The sequence below is a fragment of the Anas platyrhynchos genome, chromosome 20 (assembly GCF_047663525.1).
Source record: "Anas platyrhynchos isolate ZD024472 breed Pekin duck chromosome 20, IASCAAS_PekinDuck_T2T, whole genome shotgun sequence".
Classification (NCBI taxonomy): domain Eukaryota; kingdom Metazoa; phylum Chordata; class Aves; order Anseriformes; family Anatidae; genus Anas; species Anas platyrhynchos.
The window spans coordinates 8,029,187-8,054,724 of NC_092606.1; the positions used below are offsets into that span (position 1 = coordinate 8,029,187).

The following is a 25,538-nucleotide window of genomic DNA, read 5'->3' on the forward strand; positions in this document are numbered from 1 at the left end:
GTCAGGTAGTTGTAAAATCTTCTGTAAAGTTTCTTTGGTAGAAATGTGTTTCAGGCATGCTTAAGAAACTCCAGTATCAGATACTCTGAGATTAATATTTGCTCACTGGAGGGACAAGGATGGTTCCAACTGGAAAAGTTTTGTTTGTCTGTTTTTAATTTCAAGATTAAAAACAGTATGTCAAGTTAAATAAAAGTTTGCTTATGTCAGGTTGCTGAAGATGTTCAGGTAATCTGCACTCCAACTGCAGCTCCCCCTTCCTATTTAGATACTGAAGACAGCCAGTTTGACACATTATTATTGGAAAAAATTATATTTTGGAAGAACTCACTACAGAAGGTGACAGAATTCCAAAAATCAAATTACATGAAAATATACATCGCAATTTTCTTTGTACATTAGGTGAGGAAACTCTGAAGTAGAAGGCAAAGAATATGAAGGGCCACAGAAGAGAGAAAAGGGATAAGGAGAAAACTATTTTTGATACCAAACCCAGAAGTTAGTCATTTGAAAGCCTACAGATGCGCATGCTTGAATTCAACCTTGAGATAAAACAAGTCTCCCTCACACACCCCACCCCACAAACAGGCAATGCAAAAGGCAAAAAAAAAAAAAAAGTCACCCATAAAAAAAGCAGCTCATCCCATCTTGGACTAACTTAGTCAATTCAACTTCCAAATGAAAACACTGAAGTCCCTGGAAAGGGAAAAATCCAGCAGGCTGCTCAAGGGTGCTCCATGGCCAGTTTATTGCTATACCCAATTCAAGAAGCATGTGCAATTGGGTTTCTTATTAAAAAAAAAAAAAAAAAGAGGGTTGAAGGAAAAAAGAGCACCTTTGAGACTACAAAGGTCATCATAAAAGAAGACACAAGTAATTGATAGCAAATCCCTTCAGGTTTAATTAGGAAAATTTTAAGTTCTGATGAGGGAATAAAAGGGAGCACATTTCCAAAAAACAAAAGAGATACTAAACTTCAATAAGCAAGAGATTTTAATTAAGCCTCAGTGGGTCAAAGGAAAATTAAAGTGGAAAAAAGACTTTAATCCTAATTGGTTTTAGTCTGACATGCTTCACAAGTTGTTGTTTGTAGTTTCGATTTTTTTAAACTGATAGGAAACAATGAATAGGGAAAGAAAAACCTGCTAAAATCTTTAGAATTTACACGATTCTATTCCTAACTACAGACAGCATTATTTGGTACAATGTGTATTTGTGGATGTACATGAACAGTATATATATTATCCGGATCATGTTGTGCTATGTACACATCTTTACAATTCTTCCTGAAGGTTAAAGCAGTTCATTAGATTTCAAAATGCGTAATCATCTTGTGTTGGCACTTGTTAGGCTCTTGTCAGCATTGATAACTGGCATGTTTTATTGCAGCCCAGTTCCAGCCAGTGTTTGCCAACTTGTAACAACAGAAGTCCAGCAATAGGTGGGTAGAGTGCAGGAAAAAAACAGTGCCATGTTTCTCAATTGGAGACCTACGAAGAAATCACAATTATTAGAATAAAAGCACTCACGATCCTTAATTAGTTTTAAAACTTCAGTGTTTCAAACTCAAGGAAGATACTTATTACTTATTCAAGAAGTCTACCTACCTCTATACAGAAGATGCATACATCCAAAAGCATCACCTGAGAAAGACTCGAGTTAGGTTCAGCATACTGTGCGACTCAGCCCAACTATCAGAACTTCAGGCTCCTGTCACTTGCGTTGCTTGTTAAGTTCATAGTGTGTAAGGGTTTGATTATTCACACAAAACTAAACACCTGTAGGTTTTTCATCGAAGCTTCCGTGCACCACTTACTGTGAAGGATGGATGCTGCTTTGACAGTGAAGTACAGTACGAAGTGGCACAGCAGTGCTTCATTAAGCAGCAAGCAGTGTTTGAAGCCAGCTACAAAGCCCCTTCTCATCCAATTCATCATCCACAGCTTACTTAGGAGTCACCAGGATTTAGAAAAAACTTTTGCTTTCCAAATAAGTACTACAACCAATTTCTTAGTATTTGTCATAAGCATTGTTTCACTATAGCCAAGTTTAACATGGCAACAGAGTTAAGGTTAATTCAGGATATTCTGGAGTATTGCTCAGTTATTCCCTAAGGAAGAACTGCCAGTTACATTACAAACTATTTCACTGTGGTTCAGGGCAGTTGTATAAGCCATTCAGTTCCTTTGCCTAGTCTTTTGACAGAATTATGAACTTCTCATGCTTTCTCTCTTCTGGAGAGAGTTCAGTTCAATCAAAGCATTTCTTCACAGGATGCTGCAGTACTACTTTGTCACAGAGCACATACACACCCTGACTCCTCCCAGAAACAGTACTACCAAGAGTGTAAAGCAAGCAAATATTTCCTATGCAACTTTGGTGAAGAAAAACTGTGAGCAGTGGGAACATCTGACAAGATTTTCTAGTTGTCCAGACAGCACAACCCTTCTGCACAACACACAGTACTGTATTCCCCCCCAACCCCAGCTTTGTATGGACACTTTAGTGTTACATGTTTTGGGGCTTTCCCAGCAAAATGGGTTAGAATAGTTTACTTGCCAAGCCAACCATTAAGAAAGGGCAGCTTCAACATGAAGTTCTGTTTTGCTTTGAAAAAGCAAGAGTGAAAAATTAGCTAGTTGAATTTTCTGGCGTACCATGGTTAAAGTAACCAAAGGCCATGTATTTAAAGGCCACATTTTAATACAGCACTTTCTATGAGTACTTATGGTTTAAAAAAAAAAAAAACAACACCAAAGATTGTTCAAATTACAGTAAGCATCCGGAATCAGGAATTCATTTGATCAGGGTGAAAGAGTGTAAATACCACATCAGCTACTCTGACATGAAAAGTTAAACAGGTTCTCAGACACACTAGTTCAGTTTTCAAGCAGAATCTTTTTCTGAAGCTATTCCTAAAGCTTCCCCAGTGAAAAAGTCATTCTGGGGCTGCTGAAGAGAATATCACTTTTCTTGATATAATCTATGGCTAATATCTCAACTTAATTATTTCTGATATACTAGCAGACTTTGTTGGAAAAAAAAAAAAAAAAAGCCCCATAGATACCCGAAACAATCTTATCTGAATAGTTCCTAACAATGGCAAGGAAAGAGTAGTTAAAACAAGCGACACACCACCAATATTTGCAAGTGAAGTGCCACATACATGCATATAAACTTAAGGTAGCAATACAGGATGTTTTTAATCTTAAAAAAAAATATTATTCGCAATAATGAACATGAAGGAATGAGTATTCCTTTCTAGTACAACACTAGTAATCCCTAAGTCCTATTAGGGAAGCAAGATGAATACTGCTAAAGGGAAATGCAACTTCTCTAGTACTCTTGTATTTATTCTATTCAGAAGTTCCCCAATCTAGGCAGAAGGGCTGTTACTGCACTAGAAAGTTTAAGCAGTGCTTTAACTATGAAGTCATTTGGCTGCACACAGCCAAAGAGCTCCACTAAGACCAAGCAGCTGAGAAGATTTTTTTCCTTTCTGAGAAAAAACTGAACTCAGCAACACTTAGAAAATCCTCAACTCAGGTAAACTAACTCTTCTTCAAAAGGATACTTACCCTGAAAAAAGTGAAGCTACTAGCTGCTGAATAAGTGTCACTCAAAAGCAGTTTCTTGGCTTTTTCTTACACAGCGGGCAACTTTTCTTTTAAATTCTCCATTTCTGTCTTCTCTCCATTCTTTCTGTAATTGAACAGACAGCTTTCAGATGTCAGTGCTATAACCATATACAAGCTCTAGGAAGAATCTTGGTGTTTGTTTTCAGACATTTACCATCTAGTCAACACCTAAGTTTGCTTACAATCATTGAGCTATTCACTAAATAACATTCAGGGCTTGAACACTTGCTCTGGGTTTTCATGCAAGTTGCTCACAAGACAGTGAAGATTTAGCCTCCCCCCCTTGGCCTTTAGGCATTCCCCAAGACTAACCTAGTAGCTACCAGCATTTTGCAATGTCTGGGCTGAAATCCATTTATTTCAGCCTGACAAGCAGAAGCAAACTGCAGACCACAAGCTATTGTTACAGGTTACAGGAACTGGCTTGAACTGCAGTGATGAACAAAGGCACACAGCTACTGTAGAGCCGGTAGTTCTGCAATTTTTAGGACAGTCCAACTCTCTACATCTAGCTAGTACACTCCAGGATAGAAGTACAGAAGTCACAGTATTCAGAAGAGGCACAACAGTATCCTTAGAAAGAAAAAACTCCTAGCTGGCTGCAGCTGCACAGCATCATCTCCACGAGGAAGACCTTAACAGAACACTCAGCATACCTACGGAGCTGGTCCCTGGGACATGTACTTGATTTCAGAACTACACAGATTAAGAACAAAGATGAACGTGAAGATAGGCAAGAGATAAGTCTGAACGCAGAGATGTGCAAACCATAGCATCACTAAAACCTCACAGGAAGAAGTGCAGTCACTCGAAGCTATTTTGTGTCAGCTTCACCAAGCACTCAGTTGAAAGCATGGAGTTAGCACACAGTGACACCCAGGTTGACATCTTGTGTGCTGCCTTACAGTTCAGCAAGGAAGTGACAGGAAGTATTTTATGAAATACAGGGTTCTGAAGAAGTGTTTTTTTTGTTTGTTTGTTTTTTTTTTTTTTTTTTTTTTTTAAATAAATAATCAACATTCTTATGGGGCTGGAGAAAAAAAATAAATCACACTTCCTTCCTTCTGAGGTAACCTGGCAGGCAACACCTTTCCACCCCCTGCATGGGGTGAAGGCGCATGCAAGAGAAAACTGGGATAACTGGTACATCCCAACGTGAACCACCTCCACGCTCACCTAACCAGTTAACATCTTGGAAAGGCCACCGTGTTTTATCTTTCCAAAGAAAGCAGAAACAAGGCTACTAATTAGTTTGTTCTCCATTTTCAGTAATTAATCCTGAAGCATGTGGTTCCTTGGATGGGGACACAGGACAGCTTAAACAAGAGTTCTTAAGGCCAAGAAAAGCTTTGAATTTGTGCTTTCCCAGCTTCAGGCTCTCGGTATTTTGTTTTCCTACCCTTTATTTGTAGCTCTATGAGGCAAGTGTTCAGTATTAAGTTAAGTTCCCAGTTTGACAACACTCTCCAAAAGTCTCATTTCAGGTTACAAACTAGTTCCATCTGCTTCTCACAGCATGTACTCAGGCTCCTGTCCCTCACTTTCCCCACCCCAAGAGAGTACTCCAACCCACATTTTTCAGTTTTCCAGGAAGCAGCTATTTCCCCTGCTCTTTACTGCCATGACCTGCCTGTGAACACCTCATTTTCTAGATTCACTGAAGATGAGAAGTTAAGGAGAGCAAAATAACTTTTAGTAACTGCCAAATGCTGTTGCTGCAGTAAACTAGAAGACTCCTCGATAAACAGATCAGAAAAGAGGACGTGAGCCATCCAAGTCTTTGCTACCCTGATGAGGATCTTCTGGTGAACATGGAGGGGATGCAATCTACAGTCCAGCAAGAGATGCTAAGCTGCTGAAGCAGCACACTAAATTTAAAAGTTACTTTATATCTTACAGTCAGAAAAAGTTACTAGCATCCAAAGTTATATCAGTCATTCCTTGGTACTGTTGTCAGTCTGAGATGGGTTTAAAGTTCTGTTCTTTCAGGCTGGGGTAAAAAAGTTGTTTCCTTAAGGCATGTTCAATCTTTACCCTAAGGTTGGAACCAACTTACCAGCCAGTAAACAAATGAGACAAATTAAAAAAAAAGACAGCTCTCACATATAAAGTTGCTCCTGAGGCAGCTGATACAGAGTGGGTTATAGTATAGAAAGACTTAAAAACAAAACTTGTGATGCCAGTTGGTGATAAGTATAGCTAGAAGTACAAGCTTTCTCCAGCCTTAGGTCACCTACATTCAACACACACCAGTTTGTAAGCTGAGGAATTCTAATGGTACTTTCAGCATTTCATTAATAACTCGCTCCTTCCAGTGCTCTCAGGTATGCCAGCAGAAAACATCCGCGTGTCCTGGGTATTTGTTTCCAGGAGTGTTGTGAGAAGGGGAGGTCCAACACAAAAGAATATTAAATGTGGAAATTCTTCACTACAGTTGCTGGTGGCTTTGTTTTTCCTTACTGCATTAAGTTTGTTTCACATAAGACTGTTCACAAGATTTTTCAGCAAAGCTCAACCACCTCTGGAAATGCTAACAGCATAGCAGATGAAAGGCTTCTAGGAACTAAACTCCTGCCCACCTTAGGAAGGAAAAGCTAACTTGATGGAGGAAGTTAACATGCTTCTAGAAAACTTTGCGTCTTCCAATTGCTACCTCCCTTTCCTTACTCTTCCAGTTAAGCCTGGAACTTCTCTTTTGCAACCACATTGCATGTATTAGTCATTTTTGTACTGCAATTCAAGAGTAATTCAAAGGAAAGTAAGTATGTTAGCATCTCTCAGGTGAATGGGGCCAGAAGTCTGTTCTCCCACTTCCCCCAGAACTGAGCATTTTCCCCTCCCCACCACAGTTATTAGTCTGATTGCTGTTCTGCTATAAAAGCAGCTCTTCTAGAGATCCGATAGCCATGTTTATACACCCACGCAGCACAGGCCATGCTCCAGAAACGTTGTGCTTGCTGCACGCAACTCCTGCATCAAACACTTCTGACAGGATCCTCACTGCAGATTCACCCCAGCCTCAGACTATAAATTGTGCCCTTCTCCCTTGCTCAGGCATTCAAGTCTGGGACAAGACCAAACTTAAAGGCCGGATGCTCAGTGAGGCCTTCAAGTACTTTCTCTAGCAGACCTGCACAGACAAACCTACAGCTTTACTCCATGTTCAGGTAACACTGTTTTAAAGAGGTGAATACAAAAAAAATCACAACAAAATTATACTGAGGTACCCCCACTTAATTTTCTCCTTCCCTTCAAAGTGAGTTACTTAAGCCATTAATAGATTCATTAAGACAAAATATTGCTAGTTTACACAAGTAATGTATTACAAACAAAAACAGGTTCTAGAATGTCTATTTCCACAGCTAAACTTAACAGCACTTGGAACTGTTACACATATATAACCACACAGGATTTTATAGCCAGCTTCCAAAGCAGCCAAGGCTTATTCAAATACATCTGTGCTCAAGTTATTAACTACAAGTAACTGCATTACTGCATAGGAGAAATCAAACCACTGCCTATGAAGCTTGACAGCATCTCTCCCTTGCATTCTCTAAGACATTTACCAGGGCTAGCTGGAAATTCTATTTCACAACGAGTGCTTTTCGCAACAAAAAGGTAGCCTTAGTCCATACTGTACAAAGTTCACCTGAAAAATTATTGTACTGTTTGTCAAAGTAGAAGCAAAACACTATCTCAAGTTTGTTTCTACACTAAAGACAATTCGCAGGCTAAGAAAAAAAAATAATCTTACCGCTGCATCAACATTAGCAGGAGAATCACCATTGGGATCTGCCAGCATAGAAATTACACTAATCATTATAGTTTCCACTGTGTGAATAGGAAGCCAGCGTTCCTCAGGTTTTTCATAGCCATATTTGTCTTCTCCAGGCTCATGAAGAATTGAAATGCAGACATCACCATTCTTGTCAACTACAAAATAGAACAAGGCATACTTCAGTAATGAACAACACGCTGGCATTTCTTCAGGATACTTATGGAACCGTTAACCTTCACTCCAGCTAGTCTAAAAACATGCTGGTGAAATAAAGTTTATAAAAAGGAAAGTAATTATATGTTACAGCGCTCAATCTCTAAGAAACAAGGCTTGGTTGAAGTCTTACTATGCCTAGACTTTTGGGGGAGGAGGCAATATATGGGTGGGAAGAAATTATTTTTTAACACCAGGCTAACAACTCTCAAAACTAATTTAACTCTGCTTCCACTGCAGGTCTTTTTTTTTTTTCCTGTTAAAGTTTAACAAATCAGAGGATGACTTCTTCCACGGCATAAGCATCAACTGCATACTACTGCTGTGTATTGGAATATCACTTAAGTTGCTAGAATCACAAACCGCTGGCAAGTACCCTGACATTTCCAGAGCTGAAACTGACACAGCACCAACATACTCACATTCCCTTATGACAGGAGCACTGTGCTGGTCTCCTCCCAGCTTTCAACATCTACATCTCCGCTAGTGACTTAAAACCTAAAAAACATTCCTACTTCCCAGTAAAAACCCTCTTCCAGTTTATTTCACCTTCCCATCTATGTCCAGCAGAGTAGAAATAAAAGAAAGCTTAGGAAGAGCCATCTTTGGAGGGACTAAGAGATGCAGTTATTTCCTTTCACGCTTCACTGAAGGAGGACAACCTTGGGCCTTCTACACTGAGCTGTCAAGTTGGTAATACAGTAAAAATGAAGCACTTGAAGGTATAACAGAAGGCAGGTATAGAAGTTAACACTCTCCTCAGACCAGAGCTTTGCACTTAAATATATACATGTAAAAAAAAAAATCATAAAAGTTACCTAGAATCCAATAAGCTATTGAAAGATACTCTAGGAGCAGTCTCTCAGAGCAGCACTATTAAAAACTCTGCCATGTTTAGTTATTGCTGTCTTCACATAAGAAAGATGTAAATATTTTAATACTTCTAACACAAACAGAATTATATTCATTTGTCTTGCTCATATTTTCATTCTTAATTACAAAAAGCTGGAACTTTGACATTGCTTACCATTCGGATGCCAGATTTCTGTGATGAACTTCATTTTTGGTGGCCTCAGTGGATAGTCTTTTGGAAAAGTAAGATGAGCCTTGAAAACACCACCTTCACTGGGGAATCAAAAATATCTTAGTAGAGTTTCTTGTAAGTTTAAGCTGATGGCTGGAACTTACTGATGCACCAAAAGCTCTACATTTACCCCTCACACAGCTTAACATGTTGTTAATTAACAGTACCAACATTCCCATAGGCAATGCAAGGAGTTTCTAGACTGAGAAGATCCTTTCACAAGATACTGCCAGTTCCCCAACACTTTTTTTTTTTTTTTTTTAAGAGCTAGAATGATGTTCCATAGGGAAAAAAATGACAGGGAATTCACTACCTGGAATTACAACTCACTTTTTTCCTCCCAGCACATTTGTTAACAACAAAAAATATTGCCAATAACTCTCAAGTACAGCCCCGCAGGTATCTGTTTATATTCTTCCTTTAAACGCCTCTGTCTTAATCTCCCAGTATCAGCCTCAGTGAAAAGTTACAGAAAGCTTTATAGTTCGTGTCTACCAGTAATACCTCTTCAATACTCATCTAAATGGGCTCAGGCACAACAGTGAAGTCTTCAACATTACATTTACCCACTAAACTGGAGAACAACAATAAATGAGACATCCAGTTTTTATGTGGGAGTTGCATAAAGTCAGGTCCACATTTAACTGAAATAACAGTTTAAGTAGCTAGGTTTCAATACCCAGAAATACTCCTTTCTGAGAAAAGTGAATCCTGTATTCAAAGGAAGTCTTACAGATGGAATACTCAGCAAATATAATCATTTCTTGTAACTGACGTTTGTTACCAAGTTTGAAGTTGCAGAGGCAGAGGTTACAAAACTAGAACATAACCTCCAAAGAAGGTGGCATGAGATATGCAGTATGACAAAGCTACTCATCAACAGCCACTCCCATGAGAATTAGAGTAAGAAAGAGCTGTTGTGTGCATCTGGTTTTCTCTATTCATAATGGAGTAGAAGCCTGCATCCAGAGCTCACAGGCTACTGAGAAAATAAGTTTTTACCACCAACAATAAAAGAACATGCATAATTCTAGCAGGTCTCAAGAAGCAACACTATATCTAAATGACTTGGCTCTTAAAAGAGCGCAGCTGAGGGGATCTGAACCCACAGCACTCATTTTTAACAAGTTTCAGGAATGCAAATTACAAAGAATTATTACTCTTCCTAGGAAGGGTAAGAATTCCAGAAACACCAGATATTTTAACATCCATACTAGGCAAGATAAAGGGAAGTTAAATTACATTTGTTGACAGCCCCAAACCAATTAAATTCTACATTTCACAATGAAAGGAGTTCCTCCTTCCCTTCTTAAAGGAGCAGATAATAAATTCAGGCTGTAAACCAGGCTGTACCTGGTTGCCCTTCATCAACAACATATAAATAAAGTTGTATGTGGTCTGTAATGTATATCCAATTGAGTTGTCAATCAAGAGAGACCAGTACCATTTTTAGCAATATTTCTGATAAAGGAGCCTCTATCAGTAGCATCATGCACTAAATCTAAAGTCTACTTTTTTTTTTTGTGTTGTAAACTCAGGAAAAGTGACTAAGGACTGGAGCAGAAGAGAGCTTGCTATCTAACAAACCTCAAAATGAGCTCAGCACCTTACTAAAGTGGGGAAAAAATGCTACTGCGATTTTAAACATACAAGGAAAAGGTCAATTAAAAGCAATACGTCTTTACTGACAGTATTTATAAAGTGGCCATGAGAATATAATGTAGCCACTACAACACTGTTCAAAAAGAGGTCAACACAAGTTGGAGAATTCCTCTCATGCAAGACTTGAGAATCACAATGTAGCGAGCTTGAGAAGCCAAAGCAATTTGATTGTTGTGCTTAACTACTTACTCAGAAGCCTGCAGACAAAGGTATACAATGATTTGATGTTGGAACTAAAACTGACCTCGAGTAAATGCCACTAAAAGGCTTTCTGTATCAGTAATTTACCACTGGAACAGCTTAATAAAGGAGAACAGAGTTCATCTTCGAGAGCTACACTTTAAGCTGACCTTTTCAGGGCATAAAATCTTTTCCCAGGAGCTAGAATAAATGATCATATGCAACCTCTGAGAAAAAAAAGTTATTCTCTCAATTAGCCAGAGGTTTGGGTTTTTTGTTGTTTGTTTTCTAAAGAGCTACCACACTACATGTGCCAGAGTGCTTCAGATACATATATAGATAGATAAATAGATAGCTGGACAAATGCAGCAAACTGGAGTCCAGCAAAGAAGTTACAGTGTGAAGTGCACACATTTTTGTGCAAGTGTCCATTAAAGAATCTTGCCCTTCAGAGCAAGGATAAAGATTCAAGCTTTTTGAAGCCTACCATGCAAAGTTTGCCTACAACACAAATCTGATCAGCGTTAAAGTACTCTAGGTCACATTAGGAAATTCTCCTTCAGTAAACAGTGATCACTGTACAGGTTGACCCATCTCAAACTGCGAGGACTTGAGGCTTGCTCTGTGGCCTGCTGCAGTTTCCCAACTGCATCCTTCTCAAGTATTTTCCTACAGTGGCCATCACGAAGTTGGAATGGTTTAAAGTTGTGCTATCAGCTAAGCTAGAGCCTCACAGCAGTGACAGCAAGCAGATTACACCTGCCTTACTTCAATGCATAGAAACCAAGCTGCCCCTAAGCATAGCCTATCCTCTCTTTTCCATACAAGTGCACAACAGGATCAGTGCTGCAGCTTCCCAGGGGAGCAAAGAGGTTTAGAACTTCATAGCAAATTCAGCTATTTACAAATACTTTACTAGCAACTGAACAGCATTACCTAACTTAGTAGGAAGATGTAGGTCATCTCTACTTAGACCAAGCTAGAACTAGCAAATAAGAGTTCTACTTAAGTTTCTATATAAGTAGCAGTACTTACTATAGTGTATCTGGAGGACCAATAATAAGGACTTCCCATCGATAAAGATCATTGTCATCTATTAAGCCCGCTGAAAAGCCTTCCACTGGATTTTTGTTGAGCTCTGTGTAGGAAAAAGAATTTAAGAGTGACTTTAGGTGCCTATTGTATGTATTCGCTGGTTTTGCTCATGCCTCTATAGGTGACCAAAAAAAACCCCACGACTTTCAGCGACCTGGTGTCTACTGATGGATTTATGATCTGGATGAGTATCCTCAACTCCCTGCCACGTACAGCTGCGTGCTGCCAGAGTGGAGACCCAGCCTGACGCACACCACCAGCTGAGTGCATCAGGAGCAGGATGACCAAGCTGTACTCAGCACCTTCAGACATGTTCTCCTAAACTAGCTGCCACCAGGTGTGCATGCAAATGAAGAAATCCACATGTTTGCTACTGGTTAGAGAGCCACACTATTTCACAAGAACCCTGAGGAGCCAGATTAAACTCAAGTGTATTTTTAGGTCTAGAAAAATGTTAACAGAAGAAGAGTCACATATTCTTTACTTAAAAATAACATCCTACATCCCTTTAATGATTCTTTTCAGATTCTGAAAAGATTTGAGATATGTGCCCAGTCCGTTTTGGAGATAATAATTTACTAAATTCTGAACCATTAGAAGTGAGCCTAGAAGGTGAGCTTGTTATGTTTTTAGTTTCTTTGTTTCACAGTTTTATCCACTAGTGATAAACACAACAGGATTCTAAGTTTGTAAGCCACTTCGTATAGTTACAGCCAGATTGGAAGTTATCTGGAAATAGCTATGCAGAAGTCAGGCCTGGATACAGACTCTACCAACTGTGCTCAGCCTGCTCCAGTAAAAGCACAAGATCTGGGAAGAAACACCTTAAATGAGTACTTCCTAAAGAGGGAAGTTGGGGTAGGGAAAAGAACGTCTCAGCTGATTGCTGCAGGTCAGACACCACTTTAAATCCCAACTGGTCCAAATTTAAGATCTTGATACAGCATTTCCAACAGTGCAAACTCGTGATGGACGGATCTTTGGTATTTAGAATAGGGCAGGGGGAGAAGAAATTATTAATTCAACTGGTTTGCCTTCCATATAACATCAGGGTTTGTTTTGTTTTACAGCTGCTACTGCAGGCATTAAATCCTGCCAGGCATCACACAGCCCCCACTAGTTACAGGTCACTGTATCCCCCCCAATACATTCCTTCTATGGCAAATCTATAGCAGCAGCTGTATTTTGTGTTGGTTTCTAGGTATCAGACTGGAGTTTAGGGCACCCTGTAAAGCCCTCAGGTACACAAAGAAGAACCTCAAGTGAGAGCTTCGTACCTTTATGGAAAGGAGGCTACCATTACATCCAAACCCAGTTGTCCATGAGGTTGCAGTCAATGTTTGCTCTAATTAAGAATTAAACTATTCAAAGAATCATTAAAAAAAAAGACACAATAATCAATTCAAGCTCTATACAGACAACTAAGTCCAAACACTAAGAGCTCTCAGCTCACATGAAGGATCAAGATCCTGAGGAGGTGGATAGCAGGAATATTGACTTCACTCAGCCACTGGTAACTCAGAGTCAAGTTTATCCACACAGATGAGTCAGTGCTAAAATCCCAAGAAATGTTTCATTTCTTGGCAGTATGTTGGAAGGGCTTTTCTTAGAACCTACACAGCAGTGGTTCAGTCAACAGATGAAGTCAAACATTCGCTCTGAGTTACAGCACAGAACAGACTGAGGTGTTGAACCACATCATATTTTCATTAAACAATGCCTAAAACAAAAGGTAATACCACAGGCTGCCTAACTGAGATGCAAGTTTCAAAAACCCAAACCTATAGCACAACTACACCTCTGCGAAGCAGGCCTGTTCTCACCCTCCAAGATCTCAGTTGAAACAACTGCATAAGCTTGAGTACCAATCCCATCCAATTTTAGGTTAAAGGGACAGAAAGAATAAGCATGTCATGTGGAACCAGAAGCAGACGCTGCAAAAGAGCAAGCCCACCCCTCCCCAAAAATACTGTGCTTCACCAGTCCCTTACCACCTCCCTGCTACAGACATGCCTTCAGCACCAGATATTAAAAGACCTATGACATTAATATTTGAACGTGATCTGCTTTTGCTCATGGGGTTTTATTAGAAGTTGTCTATTGTTTGTGCAAAAAGAAAGGATTTGTCCTGACACCGCTGTTCAGGATGCTGAAGTTGCCCACTAGGGTATGGGTAGTGTGATGCAGGAAAATCATCCAGCACAACTACAGGAGCCAACAGAAAGTGCAAATGTTAGGTTTCAGTATCGCATCCTAAGACTTTCAAATTTGAAAGTAAGCCTCCAAAACAAGTTCCCTCATTTCTACATCTCCAGAGAGAGAAATCAGTTTATGGCAACTTTCCTGTGTAAACTGCTAACGTTGAGCTGTTTCCATTTAGCTTCCTTACTGGTTGCCAGTTATCACTTGTCAGTGATAACGCTGAACAAAAAGTTAAAAGTGGAAAATTAAGGATGCTTCTGAATGCTGAAGTATTCAGCATGCCACACTATTTTAAAGTCCAGCAGGCACATCTTCTCTTCTTTCTTGATTTGTGCTACTTCCATTTCTTTTTATATCTGTCTCAGCCTCCAGATAACAGCTTTTTTAATCCTTAGCTCCTTTGAAGCATTTTTCACATACTTGTTCCCAATGAAAGCCAGCTCTTGCATTCTGACTCATACTGAAGACCTTGCAGCGCTGTATTGCAAGAGATCTTGTGAGAAGGAGTAAGATTGCTGGATACCAACTGTTGTAACGCAGGAACCTGTAAGCTGTACGAGAGGGACAGCCATTGACAAACACCCTCGGTGGCAGTGATTAGGAAAATCTGCTTAGGGGATGTCACCTATAAAGCAAATTATGCTGTTACTTCTTTTACTGGAGATGGCATCAGTCTCTGCTTGCAAGAAATTTTCCTGTTCTCTTTTCTCTGTAGCAATAGCAAAGCACGGTGTAAATAGTTACTGCACGAACACTTTAACGTGAGGGAGAACAATGGCCATAAGCTCAAGCACCTTCTCCACTAGAGGCACTCGGCAATACCACAGGCAAGTTAGGCAGTCTGCATGGAAAAGCTAATTTTATGCTAAACAGAACATCCACCAACGGCTAGTGAGCAGACAAAAAAAGGAAAGCTCAGCCAAGTTCTGCACTGGGATGTGAAAATCATCGTCCCTGGTTGTTTTACTGTGGACAGTTACGAGCTGCTACTCATTAAAGCTTGTGAACACCGAAGCCTTGTTTAATTATTTTTCCTGGACAAAGCCACCGCTGCGTATCAGAAGAGGTAGGAGCACCTCTCTCCCCGTGAGCTGAGGCTCACAAAGCAGCAAAATCTTTCCCCCAATCCACGTACCCTCAGCACAGCTCACGCAAGGATGCGAGGAGCAGAGGCTCCAGGCTGCGGCAGGCTGCTGCCAGGCGGAGCGGTGACACTGACACTGCTCCCAGAGCAGACACCTGTTCCGTCTGTCACTTCCCACCACCCCCAGCACTTAACTGCTTGTGGACTGAACGGGAGGGAGCTTTCCTAGACAAACCCGTGGACGATGAGCAAAGGATTCGCTTCCCTCCTCCTGCCAGGCAGAGGGAAGCAGCGCTTGGTGCAGGTCCTCTGCAGAGCCCCGCTGGAGAGCAGGGCTGGGCTCTAAGTCCTGGAAAAGCCGAGAAGTCAGACACCTACAGAGAAATGCGTCCCTCCAGGTTATTTTTTTGACACAATATTTCTCTGCAATACCTTCATTTAACTGGAGACATCCTGTACTTTTCTGTGCAAATCCATGTGCACTAACATCTCCATCACGCCCATGCTCAAATTCCAGTGCAGGTTACTTGCTGCTAGGCACTGTACGCTACTGTTTAGTATTTAGTCCCAAATTACCTGCATTTCTAATAGTTTAATGTAACAGAAACTTTTCTTCCCAGTGGAAAATTTCTTACATTCCCTCTGGAAGCACCCTCAGGTAGAGTCCTCAGCAGCTCGAGCCGCAGCTGACAGCCAGCGCACACCAGGCTGGGCAGCTGCCAGGCAGCAACGCACAGGGAGAAGAATCCCGTGGCTGCTCATAAATCAGGCTGTCAGTTCCTTTAGTCCCGGTCCTGAATCAATACCTGTTTTGGGAGACGCCGGCAGGCCCATGACAGAGTTGTTTAAGTCCAGAAGAGGCTTTAATGCCCAGCGCCTGGCTTCCCACACCGCCTGCCAGCTCCCCGGTGCTCCTGCAGTGGTTTAGCTCCGAACCAGATCCCATCGCCCTAAGCTGGAGCCGATGCCATACCTTACGCCGTGCTGCCAGCGTGTGTTCAGTTTACACCAAGCTACTGATGTTTCCACACTCGCTAAAACTGCATTTATTGAAACCAGGAGACTTTTAGAAATCCAAAAGCAACAGCGTCAACAGAAGTGACTAAGCAGAAAGAGCCCCGTGGCTGCAGGCAGCAGCTATGTGCGGCATCCCAGCGTTTCAGCCTGACGCTCCGGCTGCCAACCGCTGCACACCAACACCGCCGAGGTTAAGTTACACCACCGAACAAAGCTTGCAGAAGTACAAGCTTCTACAGTATTTTTAAACAGCAGCCTCTTCAGCGAGCTGCACAGTGGTTGAGGTTTGTGCTGCCAGGGGACTGAGTCCAAAGCAGGAACAAAATGAGGACAGCCCAAGTCCCAGCTGAGGCTGCTGGAGAAGCCGTCGCCCTGACCCGCAGCCAGTCCCTGCTCAGGCAGGTACGGGCTGTACCAGAGACCTACATTTGCTACAGATTAGGCTTGGATTTTCTTGGGTGTCTTTTGTGAGTCCAGGAGCTTCTAAAAACAGCTGGTGAGCCTGAACCCCCTCCTTCCAGGCTCCTCTACTCCATACCCCACGCCGGGACTTCCATGGTTAGATGAACCGAGGTCAGGTAGGATTTCCAAGACTCTTCCTTCTGCCTACGTACGCAGCTGCAAGGCTTTGAATCTAGAAGATGAGTGCTGGATACTGCTGAAGTAACACGATCTCCTCACACAGACCTGCTCCCAGAGCTCTCCATATTATCTGCTTTCATCATGTTCGGTCTTGCTCCACGAGCTCATCCAAGAAGTTCAGTCAAAACATAGCACATGATGCACAGCATTCCTGCCTGCCACTCCGGCAGTGACAAACCAAGCAGTTAGGACAGAACAGTTTTGTTCTCAGAAGGACATTTTAATTTATTTTGCATCAAGACCGAAGCAGTAAATACAAACCTGCCCTAAGGAGAGATCTCTATCAACCAGTTCAGCAGCAACTCTAGATTTGGCTCTTAACTTCAGCCTGGCAACTGATTAGCAGCGCTCCACGTGCTATCCCCTGTTGAGGAGGGCAGCATCACACAGCCCTAGGTCTCCCCTGGGATCACAGAATTTGTCGGGAGGGTACGTTTTTAGCATCAACACACAAGCTGCTCAGGGCATCAGCCCAACACAACGCTCCACAGCTGCAAATTGTGCTCCTCTTGCTGTCTCATCAGCTACACCTGCACAGCCTTCCAAGGATGTGCGCAGGAAAGCGGGTCTGGGAAAGAGAGAGGACAGAGATGGAGGTTTCTGGTTTGTTTGTTGTTTTTTTTGTTTGTTTGTTTTCAGCCCTAATAAACTTCCTAGCCAGGGCCACAGCTGACCAAAACCTCTGAATTTCAAAGTACTGTTTAAGGCTTTGAAACATGCTTCTGGAATAAAGACTCTCAGCAGTAAATGTATAACCAGTGTTCAAATTACAATGAATACTCATTTCGGTAGAAATTGAAAAACAAACCATTTCCTCAAGAGCCCCTCTGACTAGACTGCTCGAAGCAGGCTTTTCTATTCCAGTCACACCAGAACCCAGCAGTTACCTCAGCCGGGTTAATACCGAGGTTGAACAAGCCTCTAAGAGCAAGGTCTGAACTTGGGGCAGGAGGGAGGATGGGAAGAACAGGGAGTCAACAGGAGTGGAAGAAGCTTGATTCTCAGGGTCAATCCTGAAAAGAAGCGGGTTTTTCACCAGAACACATTCAGCAAGTTTGCCTAGAGTCAGTCACAGCATGGGGCCACATTCACCCACTGTACTCAGTAATAACACGAGTGCCACCCTCGTCCTGCCCTTAGTGTGCACTCTGAAGAGTCACAGAAGTACAAGGTGGGTACACGCACTTTTGAGATGCTCCCTCAGCAGCACTCACTAGAGACCTTATCAGGATAAGGAGTTCAAGACTCCAGTTATCTCATCCCAAAGCAGATGTCAAAAACAGGTCAGATGAATCATGTTCCACAATTGCTTATTTCTCTCGCAAACAAAGGAGCCTCCAGAGCTTCAGATGTCTACCGCACACTCTGCTAGAATTCTGCAAGGCAACCGTCATCCTACGTCTCACTCGTTCGTATAGCTGATGAGTTTGCCATGGATAGTAGGAAAATTTTATTAAACAGCTGTTTACAAACTACTGACAGCCTAAAGATACAAAAAAATCCATCTAAGTATCTCCTGAACAACCCTCACATGCATCAGTTATGGAACAGCGCTGCTGAGCAGAGTGAAGAGCTCTAGGATGCAGGTTTATATCCAGGAATAAAACACAATTCTATGGAGTGTAACAGAAAGGCTGCAGCACAGCACTGCCATAGGGAGATGCTGACATGTGGAGTTCAGAAACCTTCTTCATCATATGTGTAAGCTGGTGTACAAACCAAGAACACGCTTCCAGTTTGTTTTCTTCTCTCACTCATATGGATAACAGGTTTGCATCTGAATTTGAATTACGTTACTATTCCGAATTCTTTAAGACATATGCCTTTAAGTGACTCTCGACAGCATCATCTTTTAGATCAGTACCAAGAACAAGGCAACGAAAACGCCAGCCGGGTTGACATACTAGGTGGTGTGATGACTGCATGAAAATGGGTTTCCCTTAACACGCATCACATATGGGAGGAGTGCATGGGAAAGCTTTAACAAAGGGCTTCTATCAGAGCCTTTACTATCGATCTAAACCAGAACAAGCGCTGCTAACATTCACCCCCACAACAGCAGTTATTTTTACAGAATCCTATTTCGTTTAGATTGCTATACTTAGTGTTCTTACAGGGTCTGGATATCTGATCTCTGTTCCAGCTGATGTGCCTTGGACCCGAGAGCAGGAAGGAGAAGAGAACTAAGTACGAACACTCACACTGGCAGGGTAGGTAGCCTAGAGCGCAGACCTCCTAGATTCCGTACGCGACAGATCTTGCCAAGACCAGTCTAGTGACAGATAGCCACACACCCCTGAAAACTGAAGCACAAAGCAGGTGCAGCATGGTGATAGCACAGACCTGCAACGTGAAGCGTCACCAGATTCTGTTCCCAGACACTGGGACAAAAGTGAGACTGTGAGAGTTTCAAGAGCTACATGCCCTCCTTCCTCACCCAAAGCACCTGCTCTTCCTTCTCCAGGCATCTGACTTCACACACGTTTCAGTATTTGGTTAGTTCATACTTTCAGAACAGCAGCAGCCTTCCAGTTCAGAAGTTCTGCTTCATCAGAACCCAATCTTTATGCTGAAAAGAAACAGCTGCGTTTTATTTTTTTTAAATGCTTCCATCCCACTCTGCACCAATACTTAGAAGCTTACTTCTGCAGAATACCTCACATGCTTAAAGACCTTCATAAAACCCCCGCCTCAAAGGTTGCAAACAAAAACACCTGGATTAGAACAAAGATTACAGTAAACACACTAGGGGAAAAAAAATTAGCAGAATGCCTATATGAGGCAAGCAAGTTTCATCTATGAAGTCCACTCATTCTCAAACTGCTTATAATAACAGGACTTCAGAAAAGAGATGTGTACCAATCATGAAAGGGCACGAGTAATCCTATCTTAGTTGAATGTACATGTGCTGTTCCAAGTCTTGCATAAAAAAGTGGCATGAGATGCAGAAAAATCAAAGCGGAATCCATTATAGTCACAACATATTTTATTTGAGGACTACTTACTCTACTTGGTCCATCTCAATTCAATTTCTCTTAGACCAAAAAAAGAGTAATCTATGGCAAGGCAACCAATCTTTACAGTTTATATTTCTACAGCAGACAACTCATTGACACTGAAGTTGGAATTATTATCAACAGTTACACAAGGCAAGACATTTTTGCAGGATTTGGACGATTTAACATCTCCAAATAAAAATCTTATTGATAAGTCAGGAATTCTAGTTAAAGTATTTTCTCAACAGGTATTATTTCCACTCCTTATTTTACAGCATCTCCAGTAGCACTCTCCCATTCCAGTATCCCCTAACAGAACAGAAATAAGTCACTTCACTGTCAGATCCAGATACGTCCACAGTGTGGTGCAAATTACAATGCCCCACCTGGGGGGAGCAGAGAAGGGAACAGAACTGTTTCCAGTCAGCTTGGTTCTTTCCCCAAAAGATTATTACTAAACTGACCTAACCAGAGCCAACTGGCTGTGACCACAGACAGCCCTTCAAGGGGCAACGTGCTGAAGCAGGTTGTTACTGGTAGCTCATCTCATTTGCTCAAGTAGCTGGTTGAGTCATCAAGCCCCTCCATTTTGAGGTTTAACTAGACCTCGCTCTCTAAAACTGCCAGCATCCCTGGATTTTTTGCTGTTGTGATTGCAGTCAAAAAAGCACCGTTCAGCTTATTCATGCAGCAGGAGCACCCGAAAAACCAACATGTGTGGCTAGCAAAGTTTGCCACAAGTCACATCCATTGTGTTACTTGTGGTGCAACAGAAATTCAGGCTGCTCACACTGTTCAGACTGTAGTCACTGTAACAATGCTCGTCTTTTAGCAGTGATGTTATCTATAAAGCCAGTGAGAGCGAGGTAGCTTTAATGCTTCAGCCACTTTCTTACAAGAAAACAGGATTATCTGCTACGAAGGGGGGGCCTAAACTACGAGAGTGTTAACATAATCAGTATGCACAAGCTATATCTAAGCACCCCAAAAGCATGACAGCAATGAAGACTGATTCTCATCTAAAAATGAAACTTTTTTTTTAAACACAGCAGTCTTATAGAATTTAAGTGAAACTAGAGTTAAGATTCTAAGGTCCTGCAGGTGTAAAACTTCAGTAATATTCTGTGTTATCATGAATAGTTATCACAGAAACAGATCTCTCCAAGGAAGCTAATACAAAGATTAGCATCAACTTATTACTTTGAGTAAGTACCACTCAGATGGTATTATCTCGTGGACTAACATACTCTAAGGCAGAAAGTAGCCAGTATTCAACTGTAAACAAAGGCTTCTTGTACTACCAGCCAGCCAAGATATACGCCATCTCAACTTCAATCTATAAAACAATCTCAATTCTGTAATTCCCTCAGAATTTACTACTAAAATATTTTGAAGGAAACCCTGTGTAACTGCCAGAAATTCAGCTAGCCCAGTGTCATACCACAAGATTTTTCCACAACAGTAAAAAAAACTGTTGAACTGCCACGTTAAGTATTTAATATAGTTTTCCAAGTTGTTAATTTTTAACTAGACACTTTTGCTTTGAAATGAGATATAAACACTTGAAACTGAAGTAATGCTGTGTTTCTCACGTTTGAGCAAGTTATTAGCATGTTTTTTGGTATCCTAAGTTGGAGAATATATACACAATACAGCAGAACTTTGGCCAATGAGGGCAAGGTTATTCCCCTGTTTTTCAGCAAGCCGTGTTTGTGTCAGACTACTCGCACTTCTGGTTCCACTGTACACTGCTGATTTAACTGCATCCTCCCTACACGATCCTGCCAGATGAACTAGACAAGTCTGCCTACTCTGTGTCAGCAACGATTGTGCACAAAGATGGAACGAGAACATTTAGAAAAATGCCTCAGTCTACAAAACCCTTGGGCTCAACAGATCTGGAGACCTGAGAGTGCAGAGCTGCTCTTCTTTGTTCCATCTCTTTTTAAAGAGCAGGATGTGTTTGGACTGTAGGGAGAACACATTTTACCCCATCGCCTCTTAGGGGGATAAACTCTGCTGATCCAGTGTTATACTGATCTACATACCTGATCCTGCATGTCTGTCTGTCTGTCCATCATACCCCACGCCCCAAAGTTCAGAGGGGCTTCATGCTTTTAATTCCCCCCTGCACCTTACCCATAAGAGGAAATGGGTAGGCCATGGCTTCTCTTCTACAGCACTAGTGATCCAAAAATCAGGATTGAACATACATCTGCAAGAACATGTTTATTGAAGTTTAAGAGATTTCCAGGAGCTGCTAGAGCTTACAATTAAATTGATTTGAGAAGAAAAAGACATTTAGCTTTACAGACATTCACACAGGAAAACCTCTAGGGCTCCTCTCTTAGTGCCAGCACACTGCCTGCTTTTGGTAGTCAAAGATCCCGATTCAGCAGCTCCTTTGAGCACTTTTTAAAAAGCGCCCAAAGTTCCAGCTATCTTGATTTGAACTGTTCTTGTGCCTAGATGGTGGGCAAGGACACAGATACTGAAGCAGATACTAATTCCCTGGCAATATGGCTATTACATTCACAGAGACACTGAAGCTACTTAGTATAAAGAACCCACATCTAACTTTACTCCTACTTCGTGACTGTTGCTGAATATCCCTTCTTAGAGTGTTGTCAGCATCCAGAATGTGCTGCTTATGAGGACAAGCATGTTGTCCATATGGTACATGGGTACCAGGTCCCTGCTCAAGTTACAAGGCTCTAGAGGAGCAAACAGTTTTTATATACTTACTGGAAAATCTTGGGACTACATTGCCACATTTCCTTTATGCGCTCTGATAAAACCCTTGGCTTTAAGTCTCAGTGACAAAAAAAAAAAAAAGGGCTCACCAGCTGACCTTCATTTTAACAGAGGCTTCAAGAACTAAATCAACTCATTTAAGTGCTAGGTCACAGACACCTCATTTCCCCATTTTTATATATATTTATTTATTTATTTTTTAAGACAAAGCATATGGACAGACAACAGTTTTGAGGACTACCGTTTTACCTTTCTTTCTCCTTTGGAGACTTTTTTTTTTTTTAAACCTCTTAACATTGAGAATAACTATCTAGGGTCTCACCACCCATTAAAGAAGTTCCATATTCCTCAACTGCTCCACAACTGCATGGGCTTCATGCCCACCCTTCAGCCTTCCTCCACCTCCTGATGTCTTGCTCCAAGTCTAACAGCTCCAACCTCAGACCTCTTGTGGTTTGACTACAGCTGCCTTGATAAGCGAGTGATCTAGAGCAATTTAAACAAGTTTAGATCACATTAACTCACCTCCACTGCCAGTTCGCTGTGCTCCAAAACCCAACCACTAAGTACAACCCAATGACTCACCACACTCGATATAATGCAAAAGCTGCATGTAGCAGAAGGGCTGAAATACCAGCCCCGCCAGAAGAAAGAATACCACAGTGCTGATTTTTGTTTTGAGGTAGAACAAGCAGTGTGAGTGTAAACAAAGAGACACATTGGAGCAGCTGAGACTTGGAAGAAGACAGTCAGCAGTAGGGTAGGAAGATCAGACATCATGAAGCTCAGTCTCTGCATTGCGACTTCAAGTAGCCTGCCATCAGAAAAAGCAGTGTCAGAGTCTAGTTTCAGCTCAGTTCAGGTTATCAAATAAGGAAGAAACAGTTTTCCTTCTCAGGTCAGTAACTCTTCCAGACAGGACTCCAGAAGAATTCAAGGCTCTCCTTCAACGCTCACCACAATCACTTTTAACACTTGTTTCTTTTTTAAGAAAGTACATTAAGAAGAATACCAACAGCACTGACAGTACTTCAAACACAAAAACCCCACACAGGGTTGCACGCCACACAAACAGCTACACTACTTGAGTCAGCACAGCTGAATCAGTAAGATGGCAACTGGAAAAGCTTACCAGCTTTTGCCATTACACACGAAATCTTCAGAAGGCAGCGAGCAGGACGGTTTGGGGGTTAACAGCAGTCTACCCAAGAGCGTGCAAGCCCACTTCCACATCCAACTGGCCCATACTTACAGATCATATACCTATTGTTATCGTCCCGTGCTTACAGCACGTACACCTCCTGTTATTGTCCTGTGCTTACAGAACTTACACCTCCTGTTACTGGCATATCTGACCACGTGGACGCCTCACCCGCTGCCAGCAGCTTGGGAGCCACTGAGGCACTCAAGAGGTACGTGGCTACCCTCCTGAACACGGGCACGCGCTAAGGTGAGCTTGTTTTTATGAAAAAGAACGTCATGTTAAAGGGATTAAAGAACTCCTGTGCTAGTGCCTGGCTACACTTCAGTTTTTTCTCACCCTTATTAGCACCGAGCACCACCGAAGGGAGCCGCTTACACAACCCTCCCCTCCCTCCCGCTGACAGGACCCTGTGGTCCCCCACTGCCCTAAATGCCCACCCAAACCTCCCCTGACCCCCCGTGTCCCCCCAAACCCTCTCTCTGGGCATATTTAAGCCGTGTTTGGGTGCACCCAGCAGCGTGGGCACGGCGGAGCTGTGAAGGGGGCGCCCGGAGGCGCCTCAGGAGCTGAGGTGAAGGAGGGGGGGGGGAGGGGGGGCTCCCGGCCGCGTTTCTCTTTAAATCTGGCAGCGGGCGGCACATGGAGCCGCATTGTGCGTGCCGCGCATGCGCAGCGGGGCCGAGCCGAGCCGGGCCGAGGCCAACCGAGCCGGGCCGAGCCCAGCCGAACCCGGCCGAGTCCACCCGAACCCAGCCGAACCCCCTCGGCGGCGGCGCGGCCCGGCCACAAAGGGAGGGGGCTGGGGCCGCTCCCGGCCCTTCCCGGCCGCCGGCTCCTCCCCCCGCCGGCGCCTCCAACCCCACACGCACAGCGGGGGCAGCCCCGCTGCGGCCCCCCCCGGGCCTCCAACAAAGGGGGAAGCGCCGTGTGCCCCCCCCCAGCCCCCGTCCCGCCTCCCCGGGCGGCAGGGCACGGGGGGTGAGGGAGGACGGGGGCACCTCAGGTCCCCGCGGAAGGTGCGAAGGCCCCAAGTAGTGTTTCTGAGGGGGGTGCAAGAAGATAAATAAATAGATCAAGCACAACCACCAGCCCTCCCCTCCCCGCTGCGCTCCGGCAGCTGGCAAACCCCACCGAGACCCCCCCGCACTCCCCCCCCCCCCACCCCCCCCACCCCTTGTCCCCTTCCTCCGCCAGGCTGAGGGGGGTAAAGGGGGGCCGGGGGCCGAGCGGGGCCGTTGTGTGCGCCCTCCTCAGCCCCCCCCAGGGGCTGGGGGCAGCGGAGGAGGCTCACACCCCCCCACACCCCCTCACACCCCCCTCACCCCCCGCCCTGCCGGCCCCTCCGCACCCCTCCCCCCGGCCAGGCAGCTCCCCCTCCCCCCCTCGGCCTAGTTCCCTCAGCTCCCGGCTGGGCAGGGGGGCGGCGGGAGGGGGATTTGAGGGGGGCTCAGGGGGGCTCTCCCCCCTCACACCCGCCTCCCGCCCCCTCCCGCCCCCCAAGCACAGGCCCCTTCCCTCAGCGGCCGCTCTCCTCCTCACCCCCCCACCCCCCCTCCACCTCCCGGGGCCGATCGCCTCTCGCCTCCCCCCTTTTCCCCCCCTCCGCCGCCGGTCTCCCCCCCCGGGCCGGTACCTGCCAGTTGCCTCCGCAGTAACAGGGCGGACTGGAGCTCCGTCATTCTCCCCCTCTCCGCCCGGGGAGGGAGTCCCGGGGACGGCGCGGCTCCCGGTGCTGCGAGCGCCCGAGGAGGCGGCGAGTGGCCCTCAGCCCGCCCGCACGGCGCCCCCCGGGGGTCTGGCTCGGCGCCGGCCGCCGCCACAGCACGCAGGGTCCCTGCCAGGGGCGAGCGGCCGTGGCTCCCAGCCGCCCTCCTCCTCCTCCCCCCGCCCGCCAGGAATTTCGCTGCACTCCGGGCCGCGTTGCGCAGGCGCACTGCGCGCCGCCGCCGGCCCTTCCGCGCCGCCATCTTGAGAAGGGACAAGCGGGCG

The 25,538-nt window shown here is 43.9% G+C and overlaps 1 protein-coding gene across 1 annotated transcript; it reads right to left on the reverse strand.

Moving 5' to 3' along the window:
* Positions 1 to 795: 795 nt before the first annotated feature.
* Positions 796 to 25,531, reverse strand: UBE2G1 (ubiquitin conjugating enzyme E2 G1). The gene is made up of 6 exons (XM_027445994.3): positions 25,183 to 25,531; positions 11,591 to 11,693; positions 8,657 to 8,754; positions 7,393 to 7,571; positions 3,579 to 3,702; positions 796 to 1,490 (listed from the first exon to the last, which is right to left on the reverse strand). Exons 1-5 carry the CDS (start codon positions 25,514 to 25,516, stop codon positions 3,616 to 3,618), a joined length of 801 nt encoding a protein of 266 aa, XP_027301795.1. The 5' UTR covers positions 25,517 to 25,531; the 3' UTR covers positions 796 to 1,490; positions 3,579 to 3,615.
* Between the last annotated feature and the right edge of the window lie 7 nt (positions 25,532 to 25,538).

Coding starts and splice junctions, on each gene's coding strand:
- UBE2G1 (XM_027445994.3), bottom strand. CDS start 25,516: ATGGCGGCGCGGAAGGGCCGGCGGCGGCGCGCAGTGCGCCTGCGCAAC. Junction 11,694..25,182: donor ACTGCGGAGGCAACTGGCAG/GTACCGGCCCGG, acceptor TTTCCTACACAG/AGCTCAACAAAAATCCAGTG. Junction 3,703..7,392: donor CTGCTAATGTTGATGCAGCG/GTAAGATTATTT, acceptor GTTCAATTACAG/AAAGAATGGAGAGAAGACAG.